Raw genomic sequence first — 26,054 nt, 5'->3', positions numbered from 1 at the left:
TACTACTATTAAACAGCAGAGCAATGATCTGAATCCAGGTACTCTTGCTCCAATCTAGTCTAGACTACTACCCATTCTTCTGAGTTACTATGAATTTCGCTTAAGAGGCTCTTCAACATTTTAAAATTTCATGCAATAACCACAATGTCAAAAAACAAGAGCAACTAGATAACTTCATCTCTTCCCATTAGGACTTCATGTGAGACATCTTCTAGGATAGTGGAAACACCTTTGGTAGGCATACTTCTCTATTATGGCTCTCTGGAAATCAGTTATCAAAAAAGAGTAGAAAGAAATTCCCTCTCTTGTCAGATCTTCCAAACAGTCTTACATGATCTCACAGAGTATAGAAGTTATCTTATTGGAGAAGATCCTTTAAGAGAGAATTTTGCTCAAACAAAAGAAAAACTTCTTTATAGGCAAAAAACAAGTCCAATGGAATCTTGTAGTCTTTGTACCTTTCAGTCCATTGTTTTATTGTAAAGATATATGTTATAAAATATTGTTTACAAAAGTCTATTTCCTTCTCATATTCTCACCAAATGTCTTCAGTGTTTCTAGATTAATCTTATGATATAAGTCTATCCATATAATGTCAAGGGGTCTACAGAAAGGTGTCCAGGACAGAGTATAGCCCATGTGAAGGATGAGTGGAGAACATAAATGTCATCTATCCTGACAGATAAATTGAAATATAAATTTCTACTGAAGTCCCTATTACAAATAAGTAACAATAACTCACATTTACGTTGTGTTTTAAGGTATATGAAGTATTTTCTTCCTAATAGGATGACAAAAAAAAAATAGACCAAATCACCCATGCCAGTTTTGCTCTTCCAGACAGGCATATATGACTGAACAGTAAGTAGTGTTTATTCCATTTCATTATATTGTTGTAGATTCAGAAAACTTACCTCTCTGCTCGAATGGCACCACTGTAATAAGGATGATCCCAAGGCATCAGTGTCTACAATAGAAGGATTCAACTTTTCAATACTGGGAGAAAAATCAGAAACTTTTATTATTTGCATCTTCACTAACTTAACTCATTACCTCTTCCTCAAACTTAGGAGGGAACCCCCACTTCTTAGAGTCTCTACTTCCAGCAAAGGTAAGAGCATATAAACCAACAATCTAGGTATGCATCCTTGGCATTATCCTTCACCCCATATATTCAATCAGCTGCCAAATATGAATTAGCTCATGGTGTGCAGTGGAGTCAGGAAGACCTGAGTTCAAATCAAGCCTCAGACACACATTTATCTGCATGACCTTGGGTAAGGCATTGGACTTCTTTCTGCCTCAGTTTCCTCATCTGTAAATTGGGAATAATAACAGCTCCTATTTTCCAGGGTTATAGTGAAGATAAAAAAAACCTTAAAGTGTTACATAATTACTAGCTATAATTAAATCTTGTCATTTTTACTTCACAATACTTTTCACCTACACTCGCCTTCTCACTATTCACACATAAACTATCCTGGTGCATCCTCTCATTACCTCTTACCTAGACTACTGCAATAGCCTCTAAAATGTTTTTTCCTACCTTCCCACTCCCATCAATTCTATATATAAGATGCCACAGATATTCATAAGTAACACAGGTCCAACCACGTCACTACTGTACTCATAAACTCCAAACCCCCCTATCAGCTTTAGGACCAAATTGAAGCTCATCTGTTTAGCTCTTAAAGCCTTTCATCATCTGCCTCTAATCTACCTTTGAAAGCTTAAGCTCTATTATTCCTCTTGCCCCTTCAGCCCACCCACACCAGCCTTCTTACTCTCCCCCTCCTATCTCCCTTGCCTCCGTACTACCTGCCCCTCATGCCTGGAAGGCACTTCTACTTTACTTCTGCCTCTTGGAATCCTTTGTTTCCTTCAAAAGTCTGTTAGAGTAAACGGTCTTACAGAAAGCCTTTCTCAATGCCCCAGGAGCCAGGACCCTCCCAACCAGAACTTGCAATCACTTTGTATGTCCCCTGTCAGCCCTTTGAGGGTAGGGACAGTTTAATTTTGTGTTTGTATGCTGCCATTTAACAAACACTTCATAAATGCATCCCAATAGATTGCGTGACTAAACTTAGGAAGTTCATAATGGGAACACATACTTGTCACATATAAATTTTATATAAACTATACATAGGTCAGAAACTGAATCTACTCATTTTAATATCATTGGTCATCCTTATCAATCCTTATAAATAGCTAAAGAAAAAATATATTTAAAAGCAATTCAATTTTCCTGAAAGTATTATGAGATACAATGGGATCAGAATGTGGCAGCAGGGACCTCATGGCCTTATCTCATTAACATTCATATAACTAAGATCTCTCCATGTTTGAAGAAAACCCAGGCACATTCTACCAACCTTGATTGAGGGGATAGGCTTGAAATAAATCATTATCTTCTGGTACTGGAAGCACAGCCATATTTGAGAACATTCAGAAGAAGCTACACATATCTCACAATTAATGACCTACTTACAGTGGCAAATAAATGTGCTTGAATGCATTCAAATTCTGAATGAACTAAGCTAAAAAGTTTCCAAAGGAGAAAAAAAAAACATTCCTGGAGAGGTAATCTTTGAAGTGTATGTATGTTCCTTTCCCAAGAGCTAGAATTCTATGTAATTTCATCTGGGAGCCAATCTACCAAAGTGAATTCATTACTTATATAGACTCCATTACAAAATGCTTTATAAAGAAATAAAGAACAAAACAAAATTTGGAAAAAATTGCAAAAAAATATATATAAAGATATATAAAAATAAAAGATAAGAATAAAAATAGATTTTAAAAATGTTATGGATAGATGCACCTAGATCACATCCTTTCAGAAACTTTAATAATCACTAATCTCAAATACCAAAAAAAAAAACTTACCGAATTTTGAGGATTTAGTTTCATTTTCATTCCTTTCATCATCTCAAAATCTTTTACAGTCCTGTAAGGTGGTTTTACCATTAGTAATTGTCAGGATAAGATTTAAGTAACTGCTTGACCAGGGAAACTACCCTGTCGTGATAACTTTCAAATACTCAAAGACTGAACTCACTCCAAATTAAAATATCCATGTAAATTCTTCTCCATTCTCACCTATTCTTCATTCCCTAAAAATCATCTTTTTGGAGTAAAAGTATAAGCATTAAAGTAAGAATTACAGAAATATGAAAGCACTGATAAGTTATCTTTATAGTACTGCTTTTTGCTCTACCTAAAAAGGCCAAGAGACCAAGAACATTTTTAAAATAAATTTTAACTGATGAAATTCAAATGCTATGACAAAAAAGGATAATAATTTAGAAATTAAGCTATGATTTTTTCCTCTTAAATCACCAGAAGGATTCCAAATGTGCAATGGTTAAGAATGCTCAACATTTTGGAATTCTAAGTGCCATAAGAATCACAGATGCCTCTCTCAAATATAACTACAAATTATAAAGTGTCTAGCTAAATTATAATCTATAGCTATATATAAACATGATTAGAAAAAAATATTTAATCATTAATAAAACAAAATTAGACAAGTTTTTAAATGAAAGTAAAATTAACACAACCTCTTCACTGTATGAGAAAGAGCTCCAGTATGGATTAATATAAGGTAATATTACTACTTCAGGAAAAGAAATCCAAATTATAAAATAAGAGGCTCTAATCCAGGCCTGCACAACCTATCACCTGCCAAAGGATACTGGGCAGCCCGCGAAAAACATAGAGTATACCTTTCTCACAGGCTGCCCCGAAATCCTTTGGTGTGCTACCAGGGGCCCACAGGCTGTAAGAGGCCCATGGGCGACAGGTTGTGCAGGCCTGCTCTAAGCTCTCAATTATAACCCAGTAAAGAGACTTAGAAGTCACAAAGAAACTGTTCTAATGTGCTGCTCTCACCAAAAAGGAGAGTAATATGCTGAATATCATTAAAAATAAAAAAGAAAACATTACAACTATTCTGCCTATAAATAAGAAGGCTATAAGGTATTATTATCAAAATGACCTTGGATGAATCACTTCCTTTTCAGACCTCAGTCTGTTTCAATAGTAAAATAAGAGAACTGGACTAGATAATCTCTACAGTTCTTCCCAATTCTAAATTTTATGAAAATGTATAACATCATAAACAGAGATTATTTCACTAAATCACAAAAGAGAACTAACATAGGGTAATTTAAGAGGCAGTATGATGTTGGGGATAGAGGCCTGGATTTAGATTCAAAGAACCTTAGCTTTAGATGGTATTAGCTATGTGATTTAGTTTCCATGGGCCTCAGTTTTCTCATCGATAAAATGTGAGGTTGGCTTTGATAACTTCAAAGATTCTTTCTAACTTTACAATCTATGCTCCTGTGATTTAGGACAAATAAAAAAAAATAAAATAAATTTAGGACAAATAAAAAGAAATATTTTCGTACAAAGTAAACAGTAAACACAACAAGGAAGTATGGACTAAAAAGAAAGCTTAAATTTTACAAATATTTACTGAGCAACTACTATGTAAAGGGTATACTGGGTAAGGCAATCCAAAAACAAAACTCCAAGTAACATTTAGACAAATTCATGATAACATATCTATAATGGGTTACTAAAAGAAACTATGAACTTGAGAACGTTGAAACATTCTCAGCATAATTGCTGTACCACACATTTGCTTTGATGACAATACTAGAACTCCATGGAGATAATTCATGTTATTCCTTCTGTTATAAATTAAATATTTTACAATAACAAATACAAATGTATTTTGTAAAGTGAAGTAAAAACTAACCTTTCAGAAAGCTTCTCAGACAATTTCTCAAGGAACTGTGTTACAATCTCTGGAAAAATAACAAAAAGAATAGACTTAGTTACACAAAAATGATTAACATACATTAAAACAAATATAAGCTGATCACTATGAATTTCTACAGATCAAGATGATGCTCCAGGAATAGGGACAACAGTATAGCAAAATGAAGGGCTTCTCAACAGTCTTTCAAAGACAATTTCACTGTCAGGTTTTTAACTCCTATAGCGTTTGTGGTCTGTACCAATTACAACAGCTAGACAGCACAATGGATAGAGTGCAGCATCTGTAGTCAGGAAGACAAATCTTCCAGAGTTCAAATTTTTATCCTGGGCAAGTCACTTAACCATGTTTGGCTCAGTTTCCTCATCTGTAAAATGAGCTAGAGAAGGAAATGTCAAACCACTCCAATATCTATGCCAAGAAAACCCCAAATAGAGTCACAAAGAGTTAGATATGACTGAAAGGACGGAACAACTGTGCATGTAGTAAAATAAATTAGGTGACAATATTCAGCCTTGTCATACTCCTTTCTCAATCTTAAACAATCATTTGCTCCATGTTCAATTCTAACTGTTGCTTCTTTTTTTAAATTTTTTTCAGTAAAGCCATTAATTGGATTTTGTTTTGAATGCTGTTTTGATTTTAAATCTCTTCTTTTAGAATTTCCTCTTATTTTTTTGTCCCCTCCCAAACCTACCATGTTTAATAACTTGTATCCTTCTGTAACATGTGTATATAGATCCCTATTAATCAATAGTGTTATCAAAAGTGAGACAGTGTTATTAAACTTATAGTTGATGTTCAAGTCAAATGCTGTTACTATCTCATGATTGATAAATTACTATTATTACTGTTAACTTAAGTTATTTCTGGGTAATTCTGTATATTTAGCATTGCTCAACTTTTGCTTACTTTTTGGCCAATTGGTAAATTTCCTCTAGGTATGGGTTGGATATTGGATCACTGCTGTGTAAAATGAGTATAGTACTCCAATTCAATAAATGTGTCAGAGATTGTGCTAAGTACTGGGGACACAAATAACAAAAAAAAGAAAGACAATTCCCTGCTCTCAATAAGCTTACATTCTAAAAGGAGAGACAACACACAAAAGGAAATAAAATAGGGGTGGAGGGGGGACAGAACACCAGGAGGTACTCTCTAACTGTTGCTTCTTGACCCACACATAGGTTTCTCAGAAGACAAAATGGTCTGATATTGCCATCTCTTTGAAGACTTGCCACATTATGTTGTGATCCACAATCAAAGGCTTAAATGAAGTCAATGAAGCAGAAGTGGATGTTTTTCTGCAACTCCCCTGCTTTCTCCATAATCCAGCAAATGTTGGCAATTTGGTCTCTAGTTCCTCTGCCTCTTTGAAAACCAGCCTGCAGTTCTGGTAATTCTTCATTCATACGCTACTAATGTGTAGCTTGCAGAAGAATCTTAAGCATAACCTTCCTGGCATGTGAAATGAGTACAACTGCTGGGTAACTTGAACATTCTTGGCATTGTCTTTTCCAATCCATTAGCCACTGCTAAGTTTTCCAAATTTGCGGGCATATTTAGTACTTTTTGATGCTTTAACAGCATCATCTTTTAGGATTTTCAATATCTCAGCTGAATTCTGTCACCTCCACTAGCCTTATTGTTAGCAATGCTTCCTAAGGCTCGTTTGACTTCATTTTCTAGGATGTCTGGCTCTAGATTAGTAACCACATGATTGATGATAGTTATTGGTGATATTAAGATCTTTTTTACATAGTTCCACATATTCTTGCCACCTCTTCTTAATCTCTTCTATTTCTATTGTCAATATCATTTTTGTCTTTTTTCATGCCCATTTTTGCATGAAACGTTCCCTTGATATCTCTAATTTTCTTGAAGAGATCTCTTGTCTTTTCCATCTATTGTTTTCTTCTATTTCTTTGCATTGCTCATTTAAGAAAACCATCTTATCTCTCCTTGCTATTTTCCGGAATCCTACAATCAGTTGGCTATATCTTTCCCTTTCCCTTTCCTTCTTTCCTCAGCTATTTGTAAAGCCTTATCAGACATTTTGCTTTCTTGCTCTTAGGGATGTTTTCGATGCTACCTCCTGTACAATATTGTCAATCTTCGTCCATAGTTCTTCAGGCACTCTATCTACCAGATATATTCACTTGAATCTTTTCATCACTTCCACTTCATATTCAAAAGGAATGTTATTTACATCATACCTACAAGGTCTGATCTGATGGTTTTCTTTACTTTCTTTAATTTAAGTCTGAATTTTTAAATAAGAAGCTCACGATCTGAGCCACAGTCAGTTCCAGGTCTTGTTTTAGCTGATTATGTAGAGCTCCACATTTGGCTGCAAAGTATATAATCAATCTGATTTTTATATGGACCATCTGGTGATACACATGTGTAGAGTCTCCTTTTGGGTTGTTGAAAGAGTGCCTGCTCTGACCAGCACATTAAGTTGACAAAACTCTACTAGTCTCTGCCCTGCTTCATTCTGTACTCCAAGGCCCAACTTGCCTGTTATTCCAATTATCTTTTGATTTCCTATTTTAGCATCCTAATCCCCTATGATGAATGTGACATCTCTTTTTGGTGTTATTTCTAGAAGATGTTATAGGTCTTCATAGAACTGATCAACTTTGGCCAAGGCAAACTGTTCAACATCATAGTAATACAAGCCTATGCTCCAACCACTGATGTTAAAATCAATTAGAGCTTTGAAAAAAAAATCCCCAAACACAGCACAGTACTCTAAGCATAATAGATGTATAATATGTCACTTGGGGGAGGATCTAAACCTTTATCTTGTTGACATAGAAAATTCCCATTGTGGAAACTCCTTCCACAGATATAACTTAGCAATCCGCTCCAACTTAAGTCTTAGAGTGTTATGTGAGGCACTGAGAGGCCTAAATGACTAAATGGTGCACATGTATATCACAGAAAGGATTTGAATGAATTCTTTCCGACTCCAAGGCAGGCTCTCTAGCAACTATTCTCTGCCTTCACAATAAGTACATATGGATAATTACAATGATCTTTTTAGAGGAATAGCATTTTATTAATAAACTATCATTGTGACAATCAAAACTTCCACTTATGGGTGGTAAGAATGAATAAGAAATTTATAAATGGCTAAACTTGAATACATAAGAATTTTTTTTTCAAGATTGAGTAGAAACAGTGGGAAACAAAAGAATCTATATTTTTAATTTGTTTCAAGAAGTGGAATGGTAGAGTTCAGGACTAAGTTCTGATCTAACCTCCAATACTTATTGCCACGGGCAAGTCACTGAACCTCTGTGAGCTTTGTTTCCTCATGTACCAAATAAAGATAATGACATCTGTAGTTTATACTTAACATGTTAGTTGTGTGGTTCAAATGATGAGGTATTTTACAAACTTTAAGCACTATATAAATGTTAGCTATTATTATAATTTCACTGAGAATGGGAAAATGTTTAAGATATGCTATAGGCAAACTCTAAAGAAAATAATGACTCCTGGAATTAAAAAGTTAGAGTCTAATTGATACACAATTAGTATGAAAACTAAAATGAGGAGGGGTGGCTGAATTTCCCTATGAATAACAAAGCAAAAACCTAAATAGAAAAACCAGAATCAATCAATAAGTATTTATGGCATTGTGCTAAGTGCTAGGAATACAAAGAAAGGAAAAAAAACATGAAAGCAGACCTTGCCCTCAAGTACCTTACACACTAATGGAGGAGACATGTAAATAAATAGGACGGGCTAGAAAATTCAAGACTAAAGTCTGATATAAACTATAGTTTTACATAGCACTCTTAAGTATTGAAAACATAAGCCATTATATTCTTCACTTCTATACAACTGTGTGGGCTGCTCTTATAGGAAATTCTTAATTCTGAATATGAATTTAACAAGTTTTGCAATGGATTTGTGTGTGTATTGCCTTGGCAAAAATATATAACTGTCAGAAAGATTATATCTTTTTTTACCCAGATAATATTTGCATGTGATTTTAAATTGTTCCTTCTTTACTATCTTTTATCTAAGTTAAATGAGACACTGCAAACAGGACTGGAATTCAGGATTAAGCAAAAGGTCCCTGAGCTTCTTTGTCTGGCATTAGAACAGAATGCCTCATGCATAACTGGCTTTCTATATCTATAATACTAAAAATACTGTCACTAATGAACTTTTAACATTTAAGTGCTCAAAGGAAAAGTTACATTAATTTCTACCGTGGAAGGGAGAATAGTTGAACAAGTTGTAGTATATGAATATAACAGAATATTATCTTATTGTAAAAAATAATGAAGAGGAGGATTTCAGAGAAACCTGGGAAGATTTGCAGGACTGATACAGAGTAAAGTGAGCAGAAGCAGAAAAATTTTTTACAATAAAGAGACTTTAAGAACTTTGATCAAAGCAGTTACCAACCATGATTCCAGAGGACTCAGGATGAAGTATGCTACACACCCTACTGATAGAGAAGTGATAGACTCAGTGTACAGATTGGAGACATAATTTTTTTTGGACAGGGCTAATAGGGTAATTTGTTTTTCTTGGCTACGTATATTTGTTAAAAGGAATTTGTTTTTCTTTCTTTTTCAGTGAGGGAAAGGAAAAAGGAAGAAATATAAGTACATAACAGAAAAGATCACCAGACAGTGGCAAGGGCCCAATTGAAACTGAATAGCATAAACCTATAGAAGATGAGGTCTGCATCATTCTGTATCTTCCTCCAATAATACTCTGTGATGAGGAAGAAAGAAAGAAAAAGGGAATGATGGAAATAATTGTTGGCTGGATTGGGTAGAAGAAGGTCTTTGGGGCCTCGTTAAAAATGCCTAATAAAAGCATTCAGCCCAGGTTGGAAGCAATAGAACTTTGTTTAGTTTTAAAGCTGTGAACAGGCAAGCATGCCGCACAAGCAATAACTGATCAAGACTTAGCTTACTTATATAGAACTAATTGTGACCAAACGTAACATAAAATTAACCTGCCACAGTTAATGACACGTAGAATTAACACTAAGCTACACAGTAATTAGATATAACTGATAAACAGTTCAAATAGATTATAATTTTTCTTGTTTTTTTTTACATAGCTAAACTGAATTTTAACTTTTTTGTCCCTTTGTTTCTGTTGATTAACATGAACAGTTTTCTCTAACTTGGCCTTTTAATAATGATCTTAACTTTTAATCTTTTAATCTATTAATTTGATTTATTAATCTTACAATTTATTAACCTTTTAATAATGATCATAACCACCAATACTACCCAAAGATTAAGGGAATCGAAATTGCTTAAAATCATGTGAGAAAAAAGTAGGACTTCAAATTTAGATTAGCAGAGAACTAATGTAAGAATGGATATGATGGCCTAAGATAAGGGACAAAAAAAAAAAGAGTGTGAGAGCATTAAACCAGGGTTTGAGAGCAGGGAAGAGATGGAGGCAAAAAAAACCCAAAAATTTATGGGAATACAAGAGACAAAAACTGTGCAAGTGAGTTATCATAATGTCTTCTCTTGACCTTTTAATATAATCATCAGCCGCATCCTCTTTTCTAGATATCCTCCCTAACCTATCCATACTTTTCTTAGTCTTATCCCTTCCTGCCATCACTTCTTTTTCTTGCTAAGCCATATGAAGATATACCATAAAAGAAAGAAGAAAAATGACCATTTGTAAAATGGATGAAATTTTTCCTACCTCAACATCCTTCCATACTTTTTGATTTTTTTCTGTTTGAAAGGGTGAAGAAGGGTAGATTTTTTATAATTTTCTGTTTGTGGGAGTAGGGTTTGACATGGGAATATAAGAAAGGAAAGTTAATAGTTATAACATTACAAGAGGCCACAAGTCTTCTAAGCTGAAAAACTTGAGAATATCAGCAATATAAATTTAAATTCTTATTATTCTCTAACATTCTTACTGTTAGCCCTCAAGATAGCAAGAAATCTAAAACAGGAATCTAAAAGGAAATCTAAAATAATATAGAATCTAAGTAATTTAAAAGGAATCTAAAATAATATTGAAACAGATAATTTTCACTAAGCACTAGCCGGTTCCCAAACACTAACCTTCCTCCTGGAAAGGTGGCTGAGAATATTACATTTTTACATAATCCAGACTACATTTTTTTTTGATCCATTCGCCAATAGAAAGACTGTTCATTCTTCCTTCTTTTTCTCAAACCAAACTACAAACCATATGCCTACTTAAACTAGAACTTAAAATGCACACATATGTGCACATGCACGCAAACACACACACCCCCCCACACACACACACACTTACAGAAACTTATGATGAATATACTTCTCACCTGGGCTTTTAGCTATTGTTCCTTGAAGAGCTCTATGGGCAAATGTAGGATAGCCTACTAATTTTGCCAGATGATCTCTATTGCTAAGTAATTCATCTAAACAGTTCAGCTGGTCAGTATTGGGGTAAAGAAAAACCTTGTAAGCCACTTCTCGTACCTAAATTCAAAAAGTAAATGATAATTAATATAAATTTTGTTACATAAAATTTTATTTAATCATTAAAAAAGGACAAATGCCATCATACTATATCTGCACCTGAGGACTGATATACTTACATCCTTACCAAAAAGGTGTATAAAATGACTACAGGTATTTGAAGTCACACACTGTGTAATTAACCAACCTATGTCAAGATCTTCAGGAACAGCAAACAGAGAAGAGTGAACTACTATAAAACAACTTTCTCATCTAAACTTCAAAAGAAATTTCATCCCTAAACAGAATTTTAAACAAGTATGGACAATTTCCTAGACAGAGCTCTAATGCTTAAATCATTAAACGCAAAAATGAATATACCTATTACTTTATAGCTCTAAGCTTTCCATTTGGCTTTATAATTTAAAGCTAATATAACGACATGCTACAAATGGATTATACCAAATGAAGTAAATATTATTTATGATAATAATCTGCATGGCATAAGAATGGGGTATTATTATACTGGTCCTCAAATCTGGCTTATATAAACCCTGAGCTTGGCCTGTAATTGTACTCTTTGTTCCATATAGCTTCAGCCACATGGTCTCCCTAGTTGCAACAACTACTAGCTGCCAGAGATGGTACCTGTGCCAAGTGCCCCAGCACATGGGGTTGCAAGACAAAGAAAGTAAATTCTTGCTGAACCCCATGTCCCAAGACAGCTGCATTATCCCTACCCCAGTTACTTAGAGGTTCGGGATGGAATCTCAGTGCAAAGGTCATCCCTTTTCATTCCCCTCCCTGCATCCTTAAGGTTGAAGCAGACTGTAAGAGGGGGTTCCTCCATATCGGAGGAATCATCTCTTCATCCTCCTATGCCCCCACTCCCACATCCCTACTGGCAGTTCACACTTTTTCAGCTGCTCTGCTTCAGATATCCGCCTGGGACTCACAGCTTTGGACTGATGACCAGAGCTGCTGTTCAAAGCTACTGTTCACTCCTACAGAAATTCAATTTCATAGAGAAGAAAAAAAGGCAGGGAAGGGGAAGTAAGAGTGGAGTATTTGATACAGTGTTTGAGCTTCCAAACTGAAGTTAAGGAAGAGAATGTCCTAGCAGTAAAGTGAGAGAAAAGAAAGCAGAGAAGGGAGACTAATTGAGAATGATTGACCTTAGACCCCAAATCCCAACTTTATTCTAAAGTTCCCCACTTCCCTAATTCCCTTTAACTTTTCATGAAAACTATCTGCGATTATAAAAGCTTTTTAATTTTACTTTAGAAAAACTGAGATTTTTTCCTGAGTGTTTTCATAATTTTTTTATTATTTTTCAAAAAATATTTTTGTATTTTTCTCCTTTGGAAAAGATTTCATTTTAAGGATAATGTAAATTAGAAGCAAAACAAAGGTAACTTTTTTATTTATTATACCTTAGAAGACATTACGAGTAGCATCAATAATAAATGCTTCCCTAAGAAGAAAGTAATTTCCTTCATTTAAGATTTTGGTAACAATTAGTGACTATTTCTATTATTAGGCTTACTAACATTAAAGTTTTTAAAAAGATATTCCTACAGCACTGCTGAATTATCTTAAAAACCATACATGCAGCCAGGACTAAAAACAACTTAAAAACTTTAACTGTGATTTTAAAATACATACCAAATCATCTGAAGACTCTGCATGTAAATTAGTGACTAGTGCATGATTTCCATCATGTGCAAAGTTATAGAGGATACGCTCTGGTAAAAGGTGCTTGTCAATTTTGTTGGGAAAGTGGGTTTGCATAATAAAAGCACTGCTCAAATCCAATATCTTAACATTAAGGTCCACTGCTCTTTTACGCTGTATATGGAAGAAATAAAACACAATTTAGTTCGATTAAATTTTAGTCATTTAAAATCTGTTTTCTACAGAAACCCAGCAAACACTGTAGGTCAAAATAAGGCCTTTTATGGGCTACAGTCTAAGTTAATCTTAATTTAAATATGTACTTAGTTTCTTACAAGAACATAAGAAGACTATTCTTAAATTTTTACAATGATTTCACGTTTTAAGATTTGCATAAAATCAAAATTTCCATTATTTGAATTATATACTGATTTATAAAGATCATACCATGTAAGGCAACTATAATACCTTCAGGGAAAAAAAAAACCTGTCCCTAGTAATACTCTAAGAGACAAAATATTAAGCTGGATGGACTTTCCCAGTGTAGTATTTCTTAGATCATTTTGTGGTTCAAAAAGAAAATTTCAAATGTTTTAAGAAAAAATTATAGAAAATACTGAGTGGTACAGAAAAATACTGAACCTTTAAAAATGCATTTAAATGAAATCTTTTGAAAACAATAAATGAAGAGGAAAATGATTGAAAAGCTGCTTCTAATTCTTCTCTACAGTTAATTTATTATTAGTTTGTATCTCAATGGAAAGCCAAAGTCTTCAAGGAAAGAAAGCTTGACTTTGAACCCTATCTTGCCATCCACCCTGATGCAGTGCCTACAACATCCAGTATTTTCTAGCTCTAGAAACACAACCAAAATCAATACTGCCATTGTTACTGGAAATAGAGTCATCTGGAATCTGTTCCCCTATGGATCTACTTCCTGAGACTTTGCAAATCAAAATACTCCTCCTCGGCCACCATTTCCCTGTCATCCCCCATTAGAATCTTAAAATCCTTGAGGGCATGACCTATCTCCCTTAGATATTTTTATTTCACAGTGCTTGGAACATAGTCAGTGAATAATCATTTATTAAACATCTATTATGTGCCAGGAACTGTGCTAAGCTCCGGGATAAAGAGAAAGACCAAAAAAAAGCCCCTGCTCTCAAAGAGCTCATAATCTAATGTAGGGGAGGCAACATGAAAACATGTATAAACAAGATATATAAAAGATAATTTGAAGACAATCTCAGAGGGAAGGCACTAGCATTAAGGTGAATTGGAAAAGGCTTCTTGTGGAAGGGGATTTTAGCTAAGACTTGAATGAAGCCAGAGAAGCCAGTAGACAGAGATAAAAAGGGAGAGAATTTCAGGCATGGGGACAGTCAGTGAAAACGCTCAAGAGTCTAGAGATAGAGTGTCTTGTGTGAGGAACAAGGAGGCCAGTATCACTGAATCATAGCATACATGGGAAGGAGTAAGGTGTAAGAAGACTAGACAGGCAGAAGGGGGTCAGGTTGTAAATGGCTTTGAATGCCAAACAGAGGATTTTATATGTGATCCTAGAGGTGATAGGTAGCCACCAGAGTTTGCTGAATTGGGGGCAAGGGAAGATGAGGACAGTCTGATATAATCAGGCATATAATTTAGGAAGATCAGTTTGACAGCTGTATGGGAGGATGTAATGGAGTGAGACTTATGGCAGGGACAACAAACAAAAGGCAATTGCAATAGTCCAAACATGAGGTGATGAGATCTGATACCACGCTGGTGGCAGTGTCAGAGAAGAGAGGGACACATACATGAAAGATGTTATAAAGGTAAAATTAACAGGACTTGGCAATAGATTGGATATGGGGGAAGAGATGAGAGAAGGAGGAGTCTGGGATGATCCAAGATTGCAAGCCTGGAAGCCTGTTGGTTCCTTTGATAGAGAAGTTTGGAAATGAGGAGAGTTTGGGGGAAAAGATGAATTCAGTTTTGGAAATGTTGAATTAAAGAAGTTTGAAATGTCCAACAGACAACTGGATATATGAATCTGGATGTCAGGAAAGAGATTAGGACTGAACAAATAAATCTAAGAACCATCTATGGATGATAATTGAACCAAGGACAGCTGATGAGATCACCAAGAGAAGGGAATCACTTGTGCAGTAGGATTTGCATTGTAAGGTGACAGGTCATGGCCTGTGAGATAGGTGTGAATGAAATAACATGGCATGACATCTGAGTGACATGAAATGAGGAGGAAGGGAAAAGAGGGAACTCTCTGTGATTAGCCTCAATTTTTTCAGTGAAATATGGGGCAAGGTTCTCAGCTGAGGTTGGTGAGGGAGAATTATTGGAGGCTTGATGGGAAATGAAAAGGTTTGGAAAAGCAAGTGGGATACTAAGTCAATTAGGAAGGTGTAAAAGAATTGCCTTGCCACAGTGAGGACCCAATTGGGATTAAAATACTTTTTTATTCATTCATTCAATTTTTCATTAATCCTTCTATCAAGCAACAATTTACACACTAGGTCAACACATATTAGCTGTGTGAAATTACTTGTTTAAAAATAAGTTTTATTTGTAAAACTGGGTTAATAACATAAATACACTGCCTACTTCACAGAGATGGCCTGAAGTTCCATTAGGATAATATATCAAAAAGCACTTCATAAAATGTACATGGCTGTAGAAATGAAACCTATTTGCTAAGAAATCAGACCGTATTTCTCCTGGTAGAATAACAGGATTATAGGTTAAGACTATGCCATTAGATATGATCAGCGTACTGAGTTCTCTCTCTTAACTGTATACTTCTTCATTACAAGGTAGAGCCTTCATTTGGAAGAAAAAATGTATAGGGGGTCAGCAATATTATCAAAAATACTTAAAAATATTGTAAAATGTAAATCAGATTGGTAGGTGCCTGGGGGCTATGACTATGTTTCAGATTTTTTTATATCCCATCACCTAACACAGTACCTTGTACACATTAGGAACTTAATAACTGTTTGTTATTGATGATGATAATAATAGTTGAAGGAGTATATCTTCGTAGTGTCCAGACAAAGGAAATTTAAATGAAGCCTTCTTCAGAAATAATTTATTAAAAAAGTGAACATTATGAATCAGTTGGGCTCCTTTCTAAATTTAAAATAACGAACAGCAATAAAATTTAAGCTATGCCTAAAATAAGTAAAATCTATAGAGAATAAAATTGAAAAATGCTCTTTAGTATAAATATGATCAATTTCATTCAGGATGAAATATTGTAACAATCAAATTCCCTTGAATGGCATAAAACAAGTATCTATCAACATGCGAAGATTATATTAAAAACATAAAAATGTCCTTCATTGGAAATGTCAACTTCACATGAAAATGCATGGATAAGCATAAGTTTTGCATTGATTCCACAATTTTCATACTTCTACTTTTCAGTTTATACACTTTGTTTGAAATATGCCATAACTAATCACCATCTAATGGTTATCAATGAAATATCAACAAGTAATACAAAAAAATTAACATTTTTTTCTACAGTTCCAAAATTCCTCTTCATTTTTAGTAGGAAAAAAATGAAATATGATTAAACCAAATCTATCAGGAAATTCTGTAATGAGTCATGGGGGATGACAAAAAAAAGTCAAAACTAGGAGTCAACCGTCATGCATTCTTTTCTTGATTCCATCAATGATATCCTAGGACGCTGGGCATATATAACCACACTATGCCTCAGTTTGTTCATTTTTAAAATAGAAAGTGCTCTCTCCTTCCACAAATTTTCTAGAACAGTGTCTGGATTGCTCCTTGGCCTCTTCAAGTGCATATGTTCTATCATACTTACATGTACAAGGGTACAACTTAGAGATGGACTTTGTCAGTTATCCAACCACCAACCTGAATTTCAAAGGGATCATTATTAACCAAGATGAATTTGGGGATACAGCAATATAGGAAGACCAATAACTGCCTTCACAATTTCATTCTTTAGGGTTTCCCATCTTTCCAGGCTGTATTTCTCTGTAGAATTTTAAGCAATAGGATCCCACTTATCCCTTTTCTAAAGGTTTTGAAGCCTCCTCTCCTAAAATCTAGGGAATATGTCAGGCTACGCCCAGCTTTCCTCATCTGTCACAAAATCTACAGTGAAAAAGTCACCTCTTCCCAAGATTCCCCATCATTTCCACTCCAGCAACCAGTTCCTCCTAGCTCTAAACAAAGTTCCCCTTGTGGTTTCCTCTACTTGTTCAAGAATGAAATAATCAGGGAGCAGCTAGGGGGCGCAGTGGATAGAGCACTGGCCCTGGATTCAGGAGGACCTGAGTTCAAATCCGATCTCAGACATATAACACTTACTAGCTGTGTGACCCTGGGCAAGTCACTTAACCCCACTGCCTAGCCAAAAAAAAAAAAAAGAATGAAATAATCATATAGACAACCAAGAAATTATTTCTCTGGCCAGTGAGTACTCCAGGAAACATTTGGATAACTAAAATTCTGCATCATTTCTTTATCCTACCTCTGCCAGATTTACCTTATTTATTTCATCTTTCTATCTAGGTGATCTATAGTATGATACCACAACAATTTTATGCTTTTGTATCTCCCTTTGAAGATATTCATTAAAATGCTCTCCTCCGTGCCTTCCTCTTCTGGCAACTAGATTTCTCAGATGGGTGGATCTTCTTCATATGTAATGCTGCATTAATACTGTCTGTCCCTTTTTTTTCACCTAACCTGTTTCTTCTGAATAAAACACATTCTTCCAAAGCCATATTCTAGTCATGTATCCTTTCCCACCAAGTGTCAGAAATACCAAATGATGGCAAATTTGCTTCCTTGGATTAGGATCTTTAGTTCAACTCACTACTGCTACTTCCTCTATTGCGTGCACTTACATAACAATAAAGCCTTGGATTTTACTGCCTCTTTTCTTAGAGAGCAGTGTCTAGTAAACCATGGGCATCTCTGCTACTAGTAGTTGTCTTCTTTTATTTTAGCTATCCTCAATGGGTTTTAGTATAGCAGACACCTATAAGTACTTTTTTCCTTGCCCCTTTCTTTCTATATTAAAGCTGTCTTGATTAAATTTTTTTTCAAACTCTATGTAAAAACAGTTTTTGCTCATTTTCCTTAGGTGCATTCCAACCTTGGCCAGGAGCCCATCACTTTTTATATTTTATTCCTATGTTACTATCACTACCAACCACAAACAACTGACTCATAAATGTTCAGTTAATTCCCTTAATTCCTCTAAGGATGGCTGTGGGACAACTATTTAAATAAGACTTACATATGCATAATCCAGCAGAAGTTTGTGAATTCTAGTGAAAGGTTTAGCAATTTTCACAGACTAAAGAATTAACTAGTACAAAGGGTATGTTATGGTACAATGTCATCTGAAATATGAGAACTTTAAAGAATATGATCCTATAACAAAGATACTCATTAATCTGTAGTGAAACAGGGGGGTAAATCAAAACAGAAATAGATAAAATTTACCTTTTCTTCATCCAAATGGATCCCACTTATCTCGAAATCAAACATAAATAATTCTGCCACTTTCCTAAAAATAAAATTATTCTCATTACATGTAAGTATTAATAAATATTTTCCCATCATAATTCTTTTCCTTTAACAAAAAAAAAATCTAGCTTTATGTGCTTACTATCTGTGTGACCTGAGCAAGTACTGTGCTAAGCCCTGAGGAAGATAAAGACACAGTCCCTTACACTTCAAGGAACTTGGGAAGAAAGTTATTTCCAAAGAGTCTTCAGTGTCTACTTGGCTAATCCAACTATTTCAGAGAAGAGTATATTTTACATAAGCTATTTTAGAAAGGGGTAAAATACATTCTTGCTGGCACATTTGCTAGATACTACACTTCAAGGTAAAAAGTACAAAAATCAATCAATCATCTGGCTGTTTTTGTCTTAAGGACGGTATTAAAACACCTGGATGATTGAGTTTCCACTTCTCACTCAGTTTTTAGCATCTTAAAAACCAAATAAACAAATATGCTTGATAACTGATTGGGTTTTTTATTAATAATGAAAGATATTGTGGTGTAGTGAAAAAATGCACTGAAACTAAGCATGTGACCTCAGCAAGTCCAATGGCCTCTAGGGCCACAATGTCCTTACTGTAAAATAAAGAGATTGGCCTATGTGGTGTCTAAGATCCTTTTTAATTCTATATCTATGATCCTAGTTGATAAGCCTAAAAAGGATATCCTCTCAACTTACAGACAGAGAAATGGTGGTGGTGGTTGTTGTTTGTCCTTCCTTCTCAAAAAGGACCATGACATCAGGGAGATGATGCCATGACTTGCAAGTGAACTGGATTTTAAGTGAGGGTGAGCTGTGTAAAGTCACCAGCCTTACTCTTTCCTTCCAGGGGAAACTGAATCCAGTGGCCAGATACAGATCAGAGCAACTGGAGATGGCCTCCTGATGGGGAGGCAGGAGAAGGGAATATGCTGCAAGTAAATATGGTAAATCTCAATATAATTACATACAGTCATGTCACTAGTCATATCACTCTTGCTCAAAAACTCTACTGACTATTGAATAAAGTTCAGACTCCTCTGCTTAGTATTCAAGGCCCTCAACTAACTGGAAGCAACCTAGACTTCATCTATTTAGCTGCTGCCTCCTGTCATGGGCTTTACATTCCAGCCAATCTGGGCCAAAAGTATTCTACACTTTCTCATCTCCATGCCTTTGTTCCTGCAGTTTCCTGTGACGGAATACTGTCTTCCTCTTGTGGGTTTAAGGCCTGTCCATCCTTTAAAACCCAATGCTACTTCCTCCAATAAAGCTTTCTGGCTCCTCCTTGCCCTTTAGGCCCATCATTAATGCCCTTTTCCCTTGGACTTTACATAGCATTTTGTTTTTTACCTGTCTTATGTACTAAGTACGTATTATAATTTTTTGTTTTGCTTTTATTTTTTAATTTATTTTTTTATTTTTATTTTTCAACATTAACTTCCATAAGCTTTTGAGTTTTAGATTTTCTCCTTCTCCCTCTCCTTCCCCCTCCCCAAGATGGAATGCAATTATAATTTTTAAAATAATAAACTATGTGTCCAGAGAGGCAGTATGATGCAGTAGATAAGAGAATCAGTCTCAGAAGAAATACCTATTGCAAGTCCTACCTCTCACACACACAAGTTGTGACACTGGGCAAATCACTAATTTCTCAATGCTCTAGGCCAGCACTCCTTAAACTGTTAAGTCGTGATCCCAGATGGGGTTGCATGACTGAATGTGGGGGTTGTGAAAAATTTGGCAACAGTAAAAGATTTCTGAATGTATAACGACCAAAAATTAATTCAAAATCAAACGTGTAATGAATCCGAGGAGTTTCTGGCAGGGCTTGCCTGTATTGCATTGCACAACTCACTTTAGCCTTGATTCCAAACACACAATATGCGCACTTTGTACTGCACATGCCATCACATCATGCAATGTCAACAAACGCTGCTGGAAACACCTCAGCTCAGATTTGAGACTATTGTATGCTATGAACTGCATTGTTTTTACTGTATATACAAAATTGTTCAATGAATTTTGGCTTGGGATTAGGACAGAATTTCCAACAAACTTCTTTGTAAACCATACTTCGACCATTTTGTACTATGTATTATTCGAAGCAATGCTCTCAGCATTGACAATTATAAAATCAAAATATCAATCAACTCTGAAAAACACTGAAGATGCTCTACATCCTGCAGTAACAAATATTCTGCCAAGATTTAATTCTTATGTAAAAATAAACATGCACATCAATCTCATTAGTATGCAAATCTGCTTTGTCTTCAATAAATGGTAAATTTATATATATATACCAAAGAATTGTCTTAAAATAAATTTCTTTATTATTTATTATCAGTAAATGTTTGATTCATATACCTATTTTTATTACCTATATACCTGGGGTCGCATAAAAATTTCTCAGTAAAAAGGGGTCCTGAGTGGAAAAAGTTTAGGTAGCTCTGCTCTAGGCAACTCTCTAAGATGAGGAGTTGCAGAGATAATGCATACCTTCATGACACAGGAAGTTCTCTCATCATGGAGTATCCTATACCATAAAAATTACTCTAGTCCTGGTGTGTGTGTATGTGTGTGTGTGTGTGTGTGATATCCATAACTAGACTATAAGTTCTATAAGGGTAACAAAGATGAAGTCTTATCTAAAGATCACATCTCTGCCAAAGCCTAGCTTTACGGCTCTGCCCACAGAAGCTAATAAGTATGTACTGAATTATTAAATAACAAAAAATTAATAAAAAATTTAAATCATGATTTATACTTAATAGCCTATTTGGGTATCCACAGAGCTCAAATCTCTGATAACCAAAGTCCTTGCTTATACATGTATTTCAATTCCAACCAAAATTCACTAATTAAAAATATAATAATGGTTTGTATTTGGGCAAATTTTCCAGTTTCCAGACATGAGATTTCCCACCTCTCTTCCAAATAGTAGCAGCTCCATGGAATATTAAATTCTTTGAAGCTATGCTAGAAGCCCAGCTCCTTAACTAATGAAACCTGTTTTTCTTTTATTCTTCACATTTGAAGAGTTTCTCAGGAAGATGTCTCTTTCTCTTGGAGCATTTTAAAATATCAGGGGAATTCAAGCTTATTGAATATCTGATGTACTATTTCAGCTTTCCACAACTATTCAAAATGGAAACAAAAGTATACTTCCTGTTGATCACAACAAAAGTCTCCTAGTTTGTGAAGATCAAAGGTACTTTGAGTCCATTTAAAATTACTAAATCTAATGGTACAAGCAAGGTGCTATTTTGAGTGACACCAATACCATTCTTAATCTACAAGAGTGAATTAATCAACAGAAGCATGTTATCAGAATTGTACAACTGATCTGAGGACCTCTACTTACTTAACTTTTACCTAAAGTAAAAACACGTAATCATTTGATCCAACTGCCAAACTGCCTCCTATGTCTCCCATATATTGCTGACCCTTCAAAGAGATTCAAACATTGACTGCTTTATTAGACAATTTTTTTTAAAAATAATTTAACAAGGGAACCTATGGAAAATACATGTATTTTTTAATCAATGTGATTTCTTTGCTTTTAGTTTAAGAATCATGTGATAAAGATTAATGCTGGTTACAATTCAGTTAGCTGCTACAAACACTTAGAATGACACCATTCAAATGGCTGGTGTAATTTTAATTAGACCATTATTTTGGTATGTGTATTTCACAGTAAAAATAATAATAATAATAATACTCAGTAAAGGCAAACTATACATAACACTGTTTTATAAACAGAAATTTACTTACTGCTGATAATAACAGTTGATCACCAAAATAGTGAAATTTTAGTTATATAATTTGTTGTTTCTCACTTTTTTTCAGTTGTCTGACTCTTTGTGACCCCATTTGGGGTTCTCTTGGCAAAAAAATTGGAGTGGTTTGCCATTTCCTTCTCCAGTTCATTTTACAGATGGGGAAACTGAGGCAAACATGGTTAAGTGACTTGCCCAGGGTAACACTGCTAATAAGTATCTAAGGCTGGATTTGAACTTAGGTCCTCCATCCTCCAGGTCTGGTGCTCTGGACCACCTAGCTGCCCCCAGTTATATAATACTCAAGCCTAAAGTTATAACTGAACAATAAACTACTTCCCACATGTCACTGGTTTCATCAGAATTCTAAGAGGAAAGCAGAAAGGAGTTATCTATTCACTTACTCAGGAGACATTTATTAAGCACCTAATACATAAGAGGCCCTGTGCTGAGTGCTTTGGGGGATAAAAAATGATAATTAAAAATACGGCCTCAAAGAGCTTACAATTAAGTAGAATTATTGTGACAAAGCAATCAAACATACATCTGTAGAGCTGTAGCTAAAAAATGATTTCACCTAATTATATTATTAATAACATAATTCTTTTGAACATATTATTTTGAAAATATGTGTCCTGTTATTGACTAATCATTATTTATTAATGATAACCATAGATTCACACATAATTATTTAAAGCAGAATCATAGTTATTCTGCATAAAAGCCAAGAACTATGGGACGAGAAGGCCCTTTCTACTTCCAAATGTCATAGCTAGTCCAGTTATCTAATTAAGTAATAGGGAATCTGTCCTAGCCTTCTTATGGAAATAGATGGATTCCACTAATTGACTATGTTCTCTCAACTCTATCTTTTGATTCCTTTATTCAATTCAGACTCCCAAAGAAGTAAGACAGCAAGAAGGGGAGAAGGGTAAGATAAGGAAAGTAGATGGAGGGAGTGAGTAAGGAAGAAGGTAAGTATTCACAAACTTTGAACATATGATATAACCTCCTACTTCATTAAGAAGATGCATACTAACTTCACTCAAAATGAAGCACAGGCCTAGAGGGAACCTTAGAAATCATCTCACCCAACTCCATCACATAAGTGAAGTCTAGCAAGGCAAAGTTACTTATTCCAAACCATACAATGTGGCTAGGCAAGGACTACAACCAAAGCATTATGGCTTCCATTTCATTGTGCTTTCCACTATATGACACAGTAATAATTCACACACACACACACACACACACACACACACACACACACACACACACACATATGTATGTGTAGGATTTTAAAGTTTAAAAAGCATTCTTCTAACAACTATGAGGTTGTTATTATCTCCCTTTACAAATAAGGAAACTGAGGCTTACCAAGGTTAAATGACTTGCCTGTGGTCACATACCTAATTTGGAACTAGAATTTCAATTCATATCTCCTGACTCCAGTTTCAGCATTCTTGCTAGCTCTCTCAACTCTACTTCTCCATGCCTTAAAACTCATGATCATTACTCAATCTCTCCTCCTATCCCCATTTCAAAGGAAAAGTATCCTAATATTTCCTACAGCTAATCTTTCTCTGTAGCCTTGATGCCACACACTACAACCATTCTGGCTACAAACAATCTTCTCTTTTCTGTACGTCACTACTCTTTCCCTTTCCACTGGCTCTAAGCATGTTTAAATCTCCTCAGTCACTCAAACCTTCTTTTCACCCACCAGCCTTCCTAATCATCTTTCCACAAAAGGCAGAAGAGCATAATGGATAGAGTGGTGAACATGGAATCAGGAAGACCTGGTTTGAAATCCCACCTGAGTATTAAGAACCTTTAATAAATAAGCAATGATATGGTCACAGGTGACCATGGACAAGACACCTAACCTATCTCAGCCAATGCTTTTTCAGCTGAAAAATGGTATATAGATTTAATTAAATCTTGTACCTACTTCATAGATTATTGTTAGGCTCAAATGAGATAATATATATAAAGCACCTGGCAAACTTTAGAGTGCTACATCACTATATCATTACATCAGTGGTCTTTCTCCTCTTCACTACCAAATTTCTTGAAAAAACAATCTCTGTCCAATACCTCCACTTCCTCACTACTTACTCACTCGCTCCTCAACCTGGGTGATCTGACTTCCATCGCTAACACTAAAATGAGGTTCATTTCCCAAAGGCAGTTAACTTTACACTATTTTGTACAAAACTAATCTGCTTTGGCTTACTAGACTTTTTCTAAAAGATTATCCAAGTATTACATGTTTGTTACAATAGAAAAGAGGAAGTAACGGGACTTAAAGAGAAGTAGATTTGTTCTACTCGACCCTGAAAGGCTTGTACTCTTCATCTTGTATTTCCCCAAGCATCAAGCACAGTTAAGTACTTACTATGTGTTGACATAATTTAGAAATCAAGTCGCCCAACTTCAAAATACTAAGTTGATCACAGTAAATCTAATAATCTGCCATCAATCACTGGAGCTTGACCCTCCCCTCAATCCTTGGAAATTGCTGTAATTGTTTACAGATGTAATAGTTGGTATTATGAGATTTTTATTTTAAAACCGAGCTAATACTACCACTACAAATATCTCCTGCTTCCCCCAGAAATTCACAAACACACACAATGTTAAGCATAAGCTAACAAACAAGTACCTGGTTTCAGGATCAAGAGAAGCCACAAGTTTTTCATCTGATAATAATTTTTGCAAACTTTGATATAATTCCACATTCGTATTTAACCTAGAAAAATTATAAATGAAAAACAAATGGATCAGTATAATTTTAAATCTTAATTTATTATTATTCAAAGAATAAAGTTAAATTCTATAATGTACATGAATAAATCTCAAAGATTTTCTTGTTTAGACTATAAATGTTATAACCACGAATAGACATCCCACAGCAATTGCTAAGTCAAAGTTCAAAGTTAATAGCAGTATAAGGATAGACACCCTTTTAAAATTGAGGCATAAAGGTTTTAACTGCTATTCTTTTCTATAAGGTAGAGAATAACTGTGTCTGTTCAACATCTTTATTAATGCCTTGGATTAATTAATGTATTTGCTCATCATATTTGCAGATGTCATGAACCTGGAGGGGAAAGTAAAAATGCTGGTCAACAATGGGGATCTAGAAAGATTTTGGCACAGACTAGAACAATAGGTCACATCAAATAAGGGAAAAGAAAAAGAACAAAGAACTACTATAAAGTTCTAAACTGGGGTTCAAAAAATCAACTTCAAAAGTACAGGATGGAGGGGAAAGCATGACTGAACCTCAGCTTAGATCTTAGAGTTTCAGTAGTCAACTGGAGACAGCATTGTGAAATGGCAAGCAAAAAAAATTAATTGTATTCTTGGCTATTTTGAGAGTCATAGCATCTAGAATGAAAGAAGTGATTGTTTCATTGTACTTCGTCTTGGCCTGACTACATCTAAGTATCATTCAACTATGGATAGCACATTTTAGGAAAAACACTGACAATTTTGAGCATCTCCAAAAGCAAGTAAAGTGTTCGGTCTGGTGAATGATTTGGTGAGTGGTTTTAATGAATGTCTGGAATGGTGAAGGAACTAGGAATTATGCCATTAAGCAGGAGTACCCAATGGCCTGCAAGCTAAGCATGATTTTTAGATTATAAAATACAATTAAAATTTATCTTAAAATGTAAAAAGTATTCTTGGGTCACAGGAGTACAAGAACAGGTGGCAGGTGGTAATGAGACACATCACCATGCAGTTTTGCCAACCCCTGCTATATAGAACTGACTGAAGGAACCAGATATGTTTAGCCTGAAGGAGAGAGGATTGG

General features: G+C 35.0%; 1 protein-coding gene across 1 annotated transcript in view; it reads right to left on the bottom strand.

Annotated features, from left to right (window-relative positions):
• Nucleotides 1-26,054, bottom strand: part of MIPEP (mitochondrial intermediate peptidase) — a 178,961-nt gene that overhangs the window by 138,580 nt on the left and 14,327 nt on the right. Inside the window, exons 4-10 of the mRNA XM_078147078.1 lie at nt 24,897-24,983; nt 18,409-18,472; nt 12,910-13,092; nt 11,109-11,265; nt 4,766-4,814; nt 2,887-2,947; nt 915-967 (exon numbers count right to left, since the gene is read on the bottom strand). Coding sequence (XP_078003204.1) covers nt 915-967; nt 2,887-2,947; nt 4,766-4,814; nt 11,109-11,265; nt 12,910-13,092; nt 18,409-18,472; nt 24,897-24,983 — 654 coding nt within the window. The remainder of the gene's footprint in view (nt 1-914; nt 968-2,886; nt 2,948-4,765; nt 4,815-11,108; nt 11,266-12,909; nt 13,093-18,408; nt 18,473-24,896; nt 24,984-26,054) is intronic.

Source organism: Phascolarctos cinereus, unplaced genomic scaffold, assembly GCF_003287225.1.
Source record: "Phascolarctos cinereus isolate Bilbo 61053 unplaced genomic scaffold, phaCin_HiC Scaffold_726;HRSCAF=1367, whole genome shotgun sequence".
Taxonomy (NCBI): Eukaryota; Metazoa; Chordata; class Mammalia; order Diprotodontia; family Phascolarctidae; genus Phascolarctos; species Phascolarctos cinereus.
The sequence above is the reverse complement of the archived record's forward strand: the minus strand, read 5'-3'. Positions and strand labels throughout refer to the sequence as shown.